A 15,649-nucleotide genomic window follows, 5' to 3' on the forward strand; every position below is an offset into this window, starting at 1 on the left:
AACTGATAAAAGCAGTATTAAATGTTTGGGGAAAGGGACCAGAGCAGACTGGGCTTCTCACATCTCATGGCAGCTCTAGATAGACTTGCATGGATACCTAGAGTTCTCTGGACTGTGGGATTAAATGACCTGTAAGGTCTTACCAACTCCAATTTTATTTAGGTCTGTGGGAAACTTACCCCCACAGATAAAATGTTGGACTTATGCAAATAACTTATTAATTTTTAAATTTATTAATTTGCAAATTATGCAAATGTATCAAATAATTATTAAAATAACTTAGCTTCAAGTTATTGAAGCTATAGCTCAAGTTATTAGCTTCAAGGCTCAAGAATCAGTGGTTTAAGGTATTTTTTTTTTTTTTTACTAATCTACAGTCTGAATTAACATAAATACCTCTTGTGTTTTACGTCTACCACCTTTATCATCACTGTGACAAATGGCCAAATTGCATTCTCCGCTGTAAGCTCCCTGGAGAGTCTGCTTCCAGCTGGAATGGGGAAAGTCCCAAGAAAGTGTTTCTCTATCCTAACAATGAAAAAAGTCAGATCGCCTACAAAATCATAGATGTGTTTCTAACCCATTAGGGACTTGAGGGATTCAAAGAAGCCTAACTGAACCAAATTCCAGAAAATTCAGGTACTTCCTAGGGGAGCTAGAGAGAGACCCAGAGATGCCGTCATTGTGGTGGAAGAGCTGGAGCTGGAGAGAATCTGACACGGACTGGAGAAAGGGAAAGCTAGGCAAACCTCTAATGAAACTCTAACAGCTGAGTCTAAGGTGGCACCATAGCTTGGGCTCCTGGGGACTCCACGCGTGGAGCAAGCCTGTATCCATCCATCGGCTCTCTCCCAGGAGGCATCTCCAAGTAAACGGCCTAGGCGATAAAGACTAGAGGCAGAGCAGGAGGGCTGAGAGGGGTAAATCAGCAGGGGTTCCTCACCAACCCTCAACTAGACGGCGGCTGAACGTTGGGGGTAAGCTCGCCCGCAGGGAAGAGGGCGAGCTCTCAGGCCCAGAAAGCCGGGGCTGGGGTTTAAATTCCCCAGCAATTTAACACTAGAGACTCCTAGAGTTCTCCAGGGTCTCACAGGTTCTCAGATTTCAAACCCAGATGAGAAGAAAGTCCCCATTCTGCCCAGGAAACTTATAAAGCCAATGGTGACCTGACTCTAATTGTGCAAAAGACCTTATCAGCCGGGGGGCAGATTGAATGAGGCACACGGTACTGGTAGCCTGACAGAGATATCCCTTCTGGGGTGAGGGTGTCGTGCAGATATTATATCTTTAAAAATCTTTTTAATTGAAGTGTGGCTAATACACAGTGTTACATTGGTTTTGGGCCTACGAAGTACTGATTTGAAGGCCTGTAGGCCCCCCACAAATGCAGCTACCATCTGTCCCCACACTTTTTGGGGATCGTATTTGCCCTGTTGCACCTCTTATCGCTGTGACTTACTCATAACGGGAAGCCTGCGCCTCTTGTTCTTCACCTGTTTTGCCCACAACCCCCCATCCTCTTCCCTCTGGCGACCATCAGTTTGTTCTCTATACTTAAAGTTCTGTTTCCTTGTTCATTTGTTCGGTTTAGATTCCAAATGTAAGTGAAATCATAGGATACTTGTCTTTGTTTGTTTGGCTTATCTCACTTAGCATAATGTTGTCCATGTTGTCACAAGGGGCAAGATCTCATTCCTTTTTTCTGGGTGAGTAATATTCCACTGCGTGTGTGTATATCCACTCTAGCTTCCTTATCCACTCATCCATCAGTGGACACTTGGGCTGCTTCCATATCTTGGCTGTTGTAAGTAATGCTGCAATACACATAGCAGTGTGTGGATCTTTTTAAATTAGTGTTTTCATTTTCTTTCTTAGTAGAATTACTGGAGGGCATGGTATTTTTTGAGGACTCTCCACACTGTCTTCCACAGTGGCTGCACTAGTATGTGTTCTGACTAACCATGTAAGAGGGTTCTCCTTTCTCCACATCCTTGCTACCACCTGCTATTTCTCCTGTGTGTGTATTTTAATTTTAGACATTCTGACAGGTGTAAGGTGATAGCTTATGTGGTTTTTCTTTTTTTTTTAAGATTTTATTTATTTATTCATGAGAGACACAGAGTGAGAGAGAGGCAGAGACATAGGCAGAGGGAGAAGCAGGCTCCATGCAGGGATCCCGATGTGGGACTCGATCCTAGGTCTACAGGATCACAACCTGGGCCGAAGGTGGCACAAAACCACTGAGCCACCCAGGCTACCCAGCTTATGTGTTTTTTATTTGCATTTCCCTGAGGCTTAGTGATAAGTGTCAGTTTGCCATATGTATGTCTTCTTTGGAAAAAATGTCTATTCCAGTCCTCCGTTTTTTTCTTTTTTAAGGTTTTATTTATTTATTCATGAAAGAGAGAGAGAGGCAGAGACACAGGCAGAGGGAGAAGCAGACTCCATGCAGGGAGCCCGATGTGGGACTTGATCCCAGGACTCCAGGATCATGCCCTGGGCTGCAAGTGGGGTTAAACCGCTGAGCCACCCAGGTTGCCCTAGTCCTCCGTTTTTAATTGGATTATTTGTGAGAGATTTTTTTTTTTGGCATTGAGTTATATAAGTTAATTTATTATTTCTAATAGTTTGGGGTAGAGTCATTAGGGTTTTCTACATATGACGTCATGTCATCTGCAAATATTATTTACTTTAGTCTCCACTATTCTTTTCTTTGTTCCTTTTTTAAAAATTCAGAATCAATGAGCCAACATATAGTACATTTAGTTTCAGAGGTAGTGTTCAGTAATTCATCAGTTGCACACAACACCCAGTGCTCATCACCTCATATGCCCTCTTTAATGCCCATCACCCAGTTACCCCATCTTTCCACCCAACTCCCCTCCAGCAACCCTCAGTTTGTTTTCTATAGTGAAGAGTCTTTCATGGGGGGAAGGGAGGGAAGGCTGAATGGTCGTAATCAGAGAGGGAGACAATCCACTCTTCTTTTACATATAATGTCCAGCATTCAATAAAAAATTACAAGATGTGTGAAGAAACTGGAAAATGTTAACCATAACCAGCAGAAAAAAAGATAGTAGATCAATACATGTTCCAGTTATTAAAATTCTCAAGAGGGACACCTGGGTGGCTCAGTGGTTGAGCATCTGCCTTTGGCTCAGGTTGTGATCCTGAGGTCCTGGGATCAAGTTCCACATCGGGTTCCCCGCAGGGAGCCTGCTTCTCCCTCTGCCTGTGTCTCTGCCCCTCTCTCTGTGTCTCTCATGAATAAATAAAGTTTTTTTAAAAAATAAAATTCTCAAGAAAAGGAACTTAAAATAGCCATATAGGAGCAAAAATAATTTTTTTCAACAGATAGTGCTGGAATATCTGGGTGTCCAGGTGCAAAAAAAGTGAATAAATAAAAATAAAGACAGATCTTACACCCTTCACAAAAATTAAGTCAAATGAATCATAGATCTAAATATAAAATGCAAACTGTAATACTCCTTAAAGATAAGATAGGAGTAAACCTAGATTACCTTGGGTATGATGATGCTTTTTTAGATACAACACCAAAAACATGATCCATGAATGAAAAAACTGATAAATTGGATTTTATTGAGATCAAAAACTTCTGATTTGCAAATGACAAGGTCAAGAGAATAAGACAAGTCATAGCCTGGGAGAAGATATTTGCAAAAGACACATCCAATGGAGAACTGATATCTAAAATACACAAATCCTAAAAGTTAACAAAAAAAGGAAATAACCCAATTAACAAATGGATCAAAGACATTATTAGATATCTACCCAAAGAAAATATACAGATGGCAAATAAACGTATGAAAAGATGCTCCACACCATATGTCATCAGAGAAATGCAAATTAAAACATTGACCTACCACTTCCTACCCATTAGAATGGCCTGAATCATGAACACTGACACCACCAAATGCTGGTGAGGATGTGGAGCGACAGGCTCTGTCATTCATTGCTGGTGAGAATGTAGGAGAATGAAAAGGTTCAACCCCTTTGAAAGACACTCTGATGGTCTCTTATAAAGCTGACGTGCACTTACCATGCAATCCAGCCACCACGTTTCTTGGTATTTACTCAGAGGAAGTGAAAACTTATGTCTACACAAAAGCCTACTTGCGGCAGTTTTATCCTTCATTGCCAAAACCGGAAGTAACCAAGATGTCCTCCAGCAGGTGAATGGATAAATAAGCTGTGATACGTCCAGACAATGGAATATTGCTTAGTACTAAAAGGAAATGAGTTATTAAGCCATAAAAAGACACGGATGAGTCTTCACTGCATATTACTAAGTGAAAGAAGCCAATTAGAAAAGTCTATTGTGGGACACCCCAGTGGCTCAGGGGTTGAGCATCTGCCTTCAGCTCAGGCTGTGACCCCGGGTCCCGGGATTGAGTCCTACATTGGGCTCCCCGCAGGGAGCCTGCTTCACCCTCTGCCTGTGTCTCTGTCTCTCTCTCTGTGCCTCTCACGAATAAATAAATAAAATCTTTTTTAAAAACCCACTCAGTTCATTGTATATAAAAAAAGAAGAGTCTATTGCATGATTTCAGACATAGGACATTCTGCAAAATGTAACACTATGAAAATAGTAAAAAGATCAGTGATTATCAGGCATTGGTGGTAAGAGGGATGAGTAGGAAGAGACAGAGGCTTTCTAGCACAGTGAAAATACTCTGCATGGTCCTTAATGATTGATATATGCTCTTACGCATTAGTTCCATCCCGTAAAATGCATACCAAGAATGAACTTTGGGTGATTATCAGGTGTCAGTATAGTTCCATGAATTGTAACAAGTGTACCACTCGGGGGGGGGGGGTGTTGATAACAGGGCAGGCTAAGCATGGGTGGGGGCCCAGGGGTATATTGGAAATCTCTACGTCTTTTTCTTGATTTTCCCGTGAACCTGAAATTGCTCTAAAAAACCGTCTTTAAAAAATAACCATGTAAATATATTAAAGTCTTAATGGAAAAGGTTGACGAGAAACATGAATATATACGAGGAATGTTAGCCTATGGATGGAAATGTTAGAAATGAAGACAATTTTGAATGAAGAATTTATTTGATGGGCTTAACACCATCATGCTGTGTTCCCTTTTTTAGAGTAGTCTCTCTAGAGATCACATGTTTGTGTGTTATCACGATCTACCTTCGGACCATAGTAAACCACTTCACAAACAATGACAGCAGAATTACACTTATGCCCCCCCCCCCACTCTCCTTCGTGTTTATGTTGTCATATACATCAGTGGTCAACATTTCAATTTGGGTCTTTCATGTCTTTGTCCGGCATGTTCCATCTTTCCCCAGGCACCAGCCCGTGGCATGCAACCATAATAATGTCCTCGTCTATTAATTTTATCATGTGTCATCTCTGGGTCAGTTTTAATTGGTATTTCCCCCCTACTTAATGGATTATATTTTCCTTCTTTGCTTGCTTGCTGAGTAACTTTTTTTTAAAAGAGAGAGCAAGAGAACATGAGAGTGCACGTGCATGTGTGCACGTGAGCATGAGTGGGGGTAGGGGCGAGGGGAGACAGAGAGAGAGAGAGAATATCTTAAGCACGGTCCACACCGGGTGCAAAGCCTGATGTGGGGCTTGATCTCAGGATCCTGACCTCATGACCTGAGCTGAAACCAAGAGTCAGACACTTAACCAACTGAGCCACCCAGGCGCCTCCGCTTGCCAAGTAACGTTTGATGGGATGCCAGACATTGTGAATTTTACCTTGTTGTGCTCCTGAAGATATTTTTGAGCTTTCTTCTGGAACGTAGTTAAGTAACTCATTAAGAAATCCCTTCCCTTTAGATCTTGCTTTTAAAAAGAAGTTTTATTAGGTAGGACCAGAGCAGCGTTTAGTCCGTCCGGGGTTCGTTTTTTCCCCACTGCTGACACAGGCCCTTCTTAGTACTTTAACTAGGTGTCCACCAGCAAACGTTTTCTGCAAAGGGCCAGATGGTAAATATTTTAGACTTTGTGGGCTATCTAGTTTCAGTCCCAACTACTCAATTTTGTCCCTGTAGCACGAAAGCGACCCTAGCAAGTACAGAAGGAAATGGGCGCGGCTGTATGTCAATAAAATGTCATTCACAGCCTTGTGGTCAGTGTGGGGCTGCCTTGGCTGGCACCATAGCTGGCCTTCCCCTGCTCTAGTCCATCAACCATGATTTATGAGGTTTTGTCTTCTGTCTTGTGGGAAACAGACCCTGTCCTGGGCTCTGCTCCCTGGAATACTCTTGAGCAGCTTCCTCACTGTCATTTGCTCGTCGGGACTTAGTCGAATATTCGAGGGGGGTCTCCAGCAAATCTTGAAGTTTTCCTCCCCCCCCCAGGATTCTACTCTATGGCCTACTGATGCTCTGACTCCCCTGCTCTCCCTCCTCCATGTCCTCTGCCCTGCTCACCCTGGGTTCCCCTCCTCGCACCGTGGTCTGGAGTCTTTCTCTCGGGAGTGAGCTGGGGCACCTGCAGTTCTCACCTCCTTTGCTTCCTCAGGGATCTCTAACCTTCTTTGCTTGATGTCTAATATTTTAGGAGCTGGTCCTTCCAGCATTTTATGTGGGAGGACAAATCTAGTCTACTTCTAGGTGAAAGGATAAATCTGGCATTTATCTTTGCCAAAATACATAGTATTAATAGATCGTGTCTGTGACACATGAAGCTACATCTCCATGTTCTTTTCCCCTAGAACGTGCAAATATAACTCGTAAGCAAAAATAGTCAACATCGAGCAAACAACAGATGACTTTAGCCATCTGTGAAAATAACCTCATCTTAGAGAATGGTTGGGAACTGAGCTATTGAAGAAGGCTTGGGAAGTAGCCAGGTCCAGTCAAGGTCACTGTAGTAAATCCTCAGAAATTAATGGTAACTGAAGAAGCCAAAAATGATCAACTCGTCTATCTGAAGAATGTATTCATCATATTTATTTACGATTACCTGCAATATTTGCATTAGGCCCTAAATTTATGATCCCCTCGATGGCAAAGACATGCGACCCTTTTTTCCTCTCTGTTTTAATCTAGCATCTAGTGTGGGGCATAAGAATGTTTTAAAAGCTTATCAGGTAAATTTTTTAATGACTTATTTATTTATTTGAGAGAGAGAGAGAGGGGAGAAAGAGCACACCAGCAAGGGGAGGGACAGAGGGAGAAGGAGAGAATCCCAAGCAGACTCCCCGCTGACCGTGGAGCCCGACACGGGTAGGACTCAGTCTCAGCACCCTGAAATCATGACCTGGGCTGAAGTCAGGAGCCGGACCCTCAACTGATTGAGCCACCAGGTGTCCCTCAGGTAATTCTAATATGCAGTCGGGTGATTTTAATCTGCCTGCGTGCTGGCTAGCACTAATTGAAGCAGTATGTCATATGAGACACCCCCCTTCAAACCGCAGCAATACAAAAAAAAAAAAAATCTTTTCCGTATTTAATGGAGGTTCTGAGTGCTGAGCATTAAACAAGTGCCCAATACGTGCACAGTAAATAGAAGGTTTAGACGCCGACCTCAAAATGCTTACCATCTACTTGGGGAAGCAAAACAAACACAAGTGAAACAGTTAAGCAAAAGCCACAGAAGCTGTGGTGGGTGATTAGCTCCAGACTGCAGTGGACTAACTATATTTTCCCTAAAACGTCAGTAAAACAGAAAAGTGGTGCAGGTTAGAACAGTCAAGGCAGGCTGTCTCGGAAGAACTGGGATTTCACCTCAAATAAAATATTCTGAAAGTACAAAGAAAATATTCGTACTTGCTGGAGCCATTTCTTTTATTCCTCATTTTAAGATGGATCAATGAAAAACTCGAGAACTACTTTACACAGCATACTCAAAGTTAATGATTTCCTAAAACGTGTTTTAATAGCCAATTTATTAGTCTCTTCCATGTCTCGCAGTTCTGTTCTCGGCCATTAAAAATTTTTTTCTGCTAAGAAAGCGTATGTGATGCCATTATTATTATTACTTCATTAGAGATGAAAAGGGAGAGCTGTCGACATCTAAAACTATTTTTTCACGTTTTATTTTTTGCAAACCCAAGAAACTTTTGCCATAAACCCACCTCCTTATTTTCAATACGTGCCTTTATGTTGGGGAAATATCTAGCCATTTTGCCTAAATAGCGCTTTGTGAAAACCACCTTTGAGGCGCGTCTAGCTTTTCAATAAGCTTTTAGGACTGTTCGTCTGTCTGTCTGCCTGCCTGTCAGAAAACCAGGAGGTCATTCTGCTAGAGGCAGGAGAAGTTAGAGACCCAGCAGGGCTCTAGGGCACAGAGATGTGTGCACAACCTCCCTCCCTCCACCATTTCCACTTCCCTCCTGGCCTGCCCACCGTGGGGCTTGCACGCTTGTCGGGGGGCCCTTGCCTTCTCGGCAGCGGTACATGGGGGCCTTTTTAAAATAGAAGCAGTGGCGCGGCACATCCTGTTCAAGGAACGGCGGCGTCCGTCCTTAGCGCCTGATGCCCCGAGCAGCTGTCTGAGGCACTTGCCCCCAGATTCCCTTTGGAGAGAAGTAAACAAATGTGGCCATCCAATGCAGTACATTTGGAGCTGACCTCTGAGGCCATCTATTTTAAGCAGATTGTAATTTTGCAAAATGCATGGCCCCACTCCAAATGTTTATTTAGTGTTGAATGGTCTCCAACTGGCTGGTTGGCCTTTTTTTTTTTTTTTTTTTTTTTTTGATGGTGTTGAAAGCATTAAGGAAGATCCCAGTAATAGATGTTGGACGTGCACTCGTCTTGGTGTCCAGTGATTCATCTTGCGGGGCGCCACAACGAAAATCCCCTTTAGGGAGAGACAGGCAGATAAGCCCGGCTCTACGGCAGCTGGCTTTGTGGCAGCGACCGTTATTTCTACCCTTCACGCCCTGACACGAACCTCCTTTGGAGAAGAGCCTCCCTTGGAAGTCCCGCCCACGCAGCCCCTTTCGTAGAACACACTCCCCGCACAAAGCACTGGGCTCGCCTCTGGTCCTCACAGTGAGCACGGAGGCAGGTATTGTTTCCCCGACTTTATTTTTGTTTTTTTAAATTTTTATTTATTTATTTATTTATTTATTTATTTATTTATTTATTTATTTTTGTTTCCCCAACTTCAGAAATGAGAAGACTGCAGTTCTGATTGCGACTGACGTGAAGATCCACGCCGAGGTCATCCTCAGTCTTCATTCAGAAGTCACCCTCCTGTCATTTTACCCCATGAAAGATTGCATGTCAACGGGGTTCCCCCCCCCCCACCCACACCCCCGGTGTGGCCATGCCGGAGCAGCTCCTTTTCCTCCTTCCTATCCCTGAGACGAATTTTGGCTCCAGGATGTGACAAAATGAACGCGTGGGGATGAATTTTCTGTTCTTTTGTAAGTGGTAGCGATGTATCGTCCGTGTGCAAAAGAGCCCTTCGGGGGATCATACACAGGACCATATTCCCCTGCACGTATTTAGAGAATGAAAAACAAAATAATACAAAAACAACAACAACAAAAAAAACAACCGTTGCATGTCATTGAGCCTCAGCTCACTTGCCTTTGGGCTCCAAATGTCCACTTGCTCCTTGAAGGCACAGCTTTGGGTAGAACCTTGGGTTAAAAACAGCCGTGGGGTGGTTTAAGGGAGCAGTTGGCTCGGAGATTGGCCTGGTCTGGAGAAGGGGCGTGGACAGCCGCGGGTCCTCCTGCAGTCTGGGGGGGCTCTTTCGCTCCATCCCTGACACCTAGGCTCCCCCCAGGGGCTAAGCATCACAAGGGAGGACGTCAATTGTTGCCGCGCTGCCAAGTCCTCCTCTCTGTGACCGGCTCGAAGGGGGCGCAGGGCCCGGGCTGTGCCTCGGGCAGACCTCGTTCCCGAGCTCCACCTCCACAAGCTTGCCAGGCAGAGGTCTGGGTGCTAAGGGACGCCCGGTCTAGGCCGCTCCGTCGCCACCCTGTGAGCTGTGAGCGCACCCGAGACCCTCACGGTGAAGGGAGCTGCTGGGAAGGCCGCAGCCAAGGGCAGGAAGCTCGCAAAGCTCTTCCCCGTCCCAGGACTGGGGGGGCGAAGTCCTGCAAGACGCGTGGGGCACCAGGCGGAGGGGAGACGGCGAGGCGTGAGGCCGGAAATTGGATGTCACAGCTCTCTGCGCAAACAAGTAACTTTTCTTCTTTTCTTTAAATTTATTTTTTTAAATATTTTATTTATTTATTCATGAGAGAGAGAGAGAGAGAGGTAGAGACACAGGCAGAGGGAGAAGCAGGCTCCATGCAGGGAGCCCGACGTGGGATTCGATCCCGGGACCCCGGGGTCACGCCCTGAGCCGAAGGCAGGTGCTAAACCGCTGGGCCCCCCGGGAATCCCTTTCTTTTTTTTTTTTTAAACCATGTTTATTGATGGATTTTTAAAATTCCAGGACAGTCACCACCCGGTTATGCTCACGTCGGGTGTCTGCGGAGCGAGAGGACGTTGCCCGGGCTGGGCAGGACGAGGCCCTCCTGGGCCCCCGTGGGCTCCGCCCGCGCCCTGCCCGCCCCCTCCGGCGACCGTCCTCGATCGCTAAGCGTCTGTCTCTTGGCTTGTCTCAATTTTTCCTTGTTTCGTTTCTTAAATTTCACGTATACATGAAATTGCGTGGCACTTGCCTCTTGTGGCCGGACCCAGTTCCTCGGCCTTACACTGTCTCGAGGCAGCCCTGCTGCAGCCGGGGCCGGAGTCGACCCCCCGGGGCGGGCACACTGGGCTGCCCCCTGTCCGCCCGCCTGCCGATGGCCCCGAGCCTCGCACGTCTGGCTGCTGGGCCGGCGCCGCGATAAACACGGGGCGCCCAGGACTGTCATAAACCGGGTGACTTCCCGCGTATGAGTGGACACACCTTCGCAACCCCCCCAGGCCACCTGCACCCTCGTCCCCGACACTGGACAGCTGGCCGCTGGCTCACGACGCTCGTGGCCCCCTCCTGCCCCCTCCCGCCCCGCCGCCCGGCTTCGGTGTCCCGTGTCCGGGTGTTCCCGGCCGCTGCTCCCCGGGCGGCCTCGGCGAGGAGGATGTCGCAGGTCGCCTGCTCCGGGGGGGCCTTCACCATATGCTCCTTCAGTAACTCGTCACGGGCGCCTCCGCGGTCCTCCCGTAGGCCACAGTCTCTACGGTTCCAAACCAGACGCACTTCCCACTTGATTCCGGTCTCTTCTCCCTCCCGCAGCTGCTTCCCGCCAGGGGACCGCCCTGTGCTCTCTGCGGCCTTCGTCCTCGACCACTTGGCTCCGTCCCCCTCGCAGGGAGACTCGGCTCTCGGGACCTCAGCCTGGGCTCTGGGGACCCGCTCAGGGCGCGGGCCCGGCCGCCTCCTCCCTGCCCGGGGCCCAAGCCTCGCACCCAGCGCAGCTGCTTTTACCTACGTGCTTACCTTTGCAGCATTTCTTCCCTCCCATCCCCTCTGCAAAATTCACTCTCACGCGTGGTTTCTCTTCCCCAAAGTCGCTTTTCCTCCCCGCCACCCATTAGAGGCCCAGGGGCCCTTAGTTGGGTGTGCTCCTCAAGCCCTGCTTTCCTGCGCCCACCCGCAGCCCGTCCCCCCGAACCGCCGGGCGGCCCACGTCCCCACCCCCGGCTCTGCCTTCCACGGGCTTCCTCTGGCTTCCGCTGCCCCCTGCGTGTTAACAGGCCGAGCGCTCCCGGAGGCCTGTCCTCGCCCGCGGAGCCTGCACGACAAAGCAGGGCCGGGCCCACCCTCAGAGGAAGCCCAGGAGAGAGCTGGGAGCCGGGACGACATGCGTCGTGGTGTCTCGGGGTCACGCGGCCGCTCCCTTCCACCTGCTGTGAGGCCCCGGAACAACCTGCCAAGACCGCTGGCACCCAGCTTCCTAACCACGTACCGGGATCAGTCTTGCTTCTGTCCTTTGGTTTCCTGATGCCTCTTTGAGCTGCTCTTGGTGACTCATTCACCCTGTGCCCACCTGAGCCCCAAGGGCACCTGAGCTCCTGCTGACTCCTGTCTCACCTGGGCTGCTGCCTCGTCCTCAGGCGCCCGCGTGGGCCACGGAGCCCGCCGGCCTGCTCGGTCTTCATCTTCCTAAGGACCTGGTGCGCCCTTGCCTTGGCTGCCCCGTCCGGCAGGCCCCATCAGCCTTCCTGGGCCTCTGACTTCCTGCTGTTCTTCCCCAGATCGATTTAATGATTGCGTATTGAGCGCTAGTTGTGCACAAAGCATCGTGTAACTCGAGTCAGAGGTAAATAATGAGTGTGCAAGTACTTTCTCTCAAGGAGTTACAGTCTAATGAGAGATTATAAGGCCAATTTATTTGGGAAAGTCAGTCTGTGATTAAACTCCTGTGTGATATCCAGGAAAATGGAAGATGAGGTCCCGTGTGTGCGTGCGCACGCGGGGCGGTGGTGGCGAGGCCAGCTTGCGTGGCAGAGGCGGCACGTGGGGCCGACTCCAACCTGGATGGGACCACAACCAGCGGACACGTGTCTGCAGGAAGAGCAGAGCGAAGTTTGACTCAACCTGGAGTAACATTTCTCAGCGGAGTCCCGTGACTGCTGCCGGGGATGCTAAATGTCCTCATTCCACGACACGGTGACCAGCGTCAGGGAGGCAAGCGCGTCTCTGGTGCGGTTTCCAAGTGCCCCGGGGCTGCACCATCCAAAGCACCGAAACATGAATGTCCTGTCGGAAAGTCTGGAGAGATCTGCCACCCGAGGGGCTCACGCCTCCGCGGGATTCGGTGGGAGCCGCTGCAGGCCTGAGCACGGGCCTGGAAGCCACCAGGACACCCCTCTGGCCGCGGAGGGAGGCAGCACCCGGGCGACGCTGGGGTCCCCGAGCAGAGTCCAGGGTGATCGCCGGGTGAACCCGGGGACTCGGGCAGAGGTGCCCCAGGGAGGCCAGAAGGAGGACGCGGCTTCAGGGAAAGACGGTCCAAGTTGGAGGCGGGGTTGTGCAGCCCAGGGGGACGTGAGTGACTGGACTGGGGCCATCAGAATCCAGCAGCCGCTTAATGAATACGAATGTGCTGTCCTGAAAGGCCATTTTTTTAAGGTCTTTAAAACAAGTTGTTTGTAAGATAAGCCCCAGCCGCGCAGCTACCCCGTCACCTCGCCGCAGCCGCCCTTCTCATCTTCCTCTCCTTTCTCTCTCTCCCTCTGTCCCTTTTTCAACGCTGAGCATAAACTCCACCCCAGGTCAGGTCAGGATGTTCCCGAAATTGAAATTAGTATTTTGAATTAGTGGAAGACTGAGCTTTTAAATAAAATATTAGGTAATGGATGTACCAGGAATGGGCTAAAAAGATGCAAGCTTTTCTTACTGATTTTAGCTTTATTCCCTGGTGTCTCTCCGCGGAGGAAGGTCGTGAGCAACAAGGCCCGGGCACACTGGATCCAGAATGGCTGAAGTAACTTTTCTCCTCCGGGGTGGGCGGTGGGGGGTTGGGGGGGTCCCTGAGGAAGCTTAATCCGGCTGAGCTGTTCCGGGTTTCAGATTCTTCCCCAAGTAAATTAAATCACCAGCACATCTCAGCGCAGCGGCCGCGGGCACAAAGGGCTGCTGTACCTTCTTGGCAGCAGGGCTGCAAACGGAGCTTTTAGGGATGCTGGGAGCCTCCCCGTCCAGCCCTCTGTTGGGGCCAGTGAGCCGCATCCTGGCTGGGCAGGTGGGCAGGTGGGGGGGGGGCACAGGGCGACAGGGACAGGGCGGTGGGGACAGACAGGGCGACAGGGACAGACAGTACGACAGGGACAGACAGGGCAGTGGGGACAGACAGGGTAGTGGAGACAGACAGGGCGACAGGGACAGACATGGTGACATGGACAGACAGGGCAGTGGGGATAGACAGGGCGAGAGGGACAGACAGGGTAGTGGGGACAGACAGGGCGACAGGGCCAGGGTGGTGGGGACAGACAGGGTGATAAGGACAGACGGGTGGTGGGTACAGACAGGGTGATTGGGACTGATGGGACAGACGGGGCAATGGGGACAGAGAGGATGATGGGGACAGAGAGGGTGATGGGGACAGACAGGACAGATGGGGCGGCAGGGGCAGCGGGGTGAGCCACCTGGGGTGCAGACGGCCTCCCACTGCACCCCCCCCCCGCTGCCCCCCCCCGCGCAGGCCCCAGGGCCTTGTCGCACCCGGACCCCGCCCGCCTCCCCTCAGCGTCGACAAGGCCAAGCGTCTTTGCCTCCGGCCGGCGCCGTCCACAGGCGGGGGCAGCTCTCACCCGTTGCCCCCCAGGCTGGGTGCGGATGCTGCTGTGGCTGTCCCCACTAAGGATGGCATCTACCACCAGCTTTCCAGCAGAAACGCCTCGGAGAAAATGCCTGTTGCAACTGAGTTTGGAAGGACTTTAGGAATTTCCTGGGTCAAGATACCAAGAGCAAATTCTCCAGGTCCCAGGGATCCCGGGAGGACCTTCTCTTGCTTCAAAACGCCTCCCTGGGGCCTGTTGGGCCTTCCAGGCCCTGGGCTGCTGCTTCCTGTGCTTTCAGCCCAGGCCCCCTCAGCCACACTGGCCTTCATCTTAGGCTAACATATTTTTTTTTCTGTCCCGTTTCAGTCGACTTTTGCAGTTCAGACACTTCGTGTGCCCTTTACACATCTTATGTTTGTAATATTTAATCATTTCCCAAAAGCCTGCAGCCAACGCCGAGCCTATTAGTGAAATGGAATCTGCATTCTTGGGGGCAGTGTTCATCACAAGCTTCATTTTATGAAAAAAAAAATCATGAAAAAGGAAGGCTTGCTTACAAAAACCAACAGGAATTATTTGTTGTAATGGTCACGGATGGGAAGAATAATTATGCAGGCAGTTTTAAGGTCTCATTTTCTCACTTGGGACATTCACGTCAGCATAATAGGTTTGTTCATTACGCAGGGCTACAGGCACCAAAGTAAACCCCTGCAGGGAGACCCAGAGAAGGCGCCAGCCTCCATTCCATCAAACCCACCAAACTAAAAGCAAACAGAGGGGGTGCGACTTCTTTAAGATCATGCAATGGAAACCCCCGACTTACAAAGGAAACACACTTGGTGAGGAGCATTTACTTGATGGACCCGTGTGCTCTCCGCTCTGTGGCCCTCTAGGTGTGGTGCTAAAGGGCAGCAAAACTGGCTTAATTAGTGGAAGTAGAAGGGAGAAGAATGACTAGCCCCAGTGACTAAGAATTTGTGTATCTGTGTTTTAAAGAAAAAAATTCAAAGATAATAGTAAAATTCCCGTGTAAATACTCTGTACATTGGGAACTCCCTCTTACCACCGCTGCGTGGAGCACAGTTTACAGTTACTATGATTTTCTTTCCAAAGCTAGAGGTCGTGCCACTCGACCCAATTTAGAAATATGGAGACTGAGGCTCAGAGATGGCAGGTCACGTCCCCAGGGTCACACAAATATTTGGTGACGAATCCAGAAGATCATTCTCATCCAACTCCGAAGCTCGTGCTCTCCACCTGCTGAATATAGTATACCTTGTGTATTTATGAATACAGAAATAAGGTTTTTTGGGGGGGGAAGAGGAAGAAACCTGCTACCTGAACTTGGCATTGTCTTAGAAAACACGTTTCCTAGGTTTTATGTATGAAAGTCAGTTGTTAGGCTGATAGGAAGGAGCTGGAAACTGATGGTGGTTTAGATTTCATTTCCTCTGAGGCTTGATAACACTCATAAA

The 15,649-nt window shown here is 49.1% G+C and overlaps 1 protein-coding gene across 7 annotated transcripts in view; it reads left to right on the top strand.

Moving 5' to 3' along the window:
• The window catches only part of LOC112645994 (uncharacterized), a 197,138-nt gene extending 183,755 nt beyond the window's left edge, over nucleotides 1–13,383 (top strand). For all 7 annotated transcript variants that reach the window (XM_049105724.1, XM_049105722.1, XM_049105723.1 and 4 more), the window contains one exon: nucleotides 9,116–13,383. In XM_049105724.1, coding sequence (XP_048961681.1) covers nucleotides 10,844–11,893 — 1,050 coding nt within the window. In that variant the 5' untranslated portion in view covers nucleotides 9,116–10,843 and the 3' untranslated portion in view covers nucleotides 11,894–13,383. The remainder of the gene's footprint in view (nucleotides 1–9,115) is intronic.
• Nucleotides 13,384–15,649: the final 2,266 nt, after the last annotated feature.

The sequence above is a fragment of the Canis lupus genome, chromosome 34, assembly GCF_003254725.2.
Source record: "Canis lupus dingo isolate Sandy chromosome 34, ASM325472v2, whole genome shotgun sequence".
Classification (NCBI taxonomy): domain Eukaryota; kingdom Metazoa; phylum Chordata; class Mammalia; order Carnivora; family Canidae; genus Canis; species Canis lupus.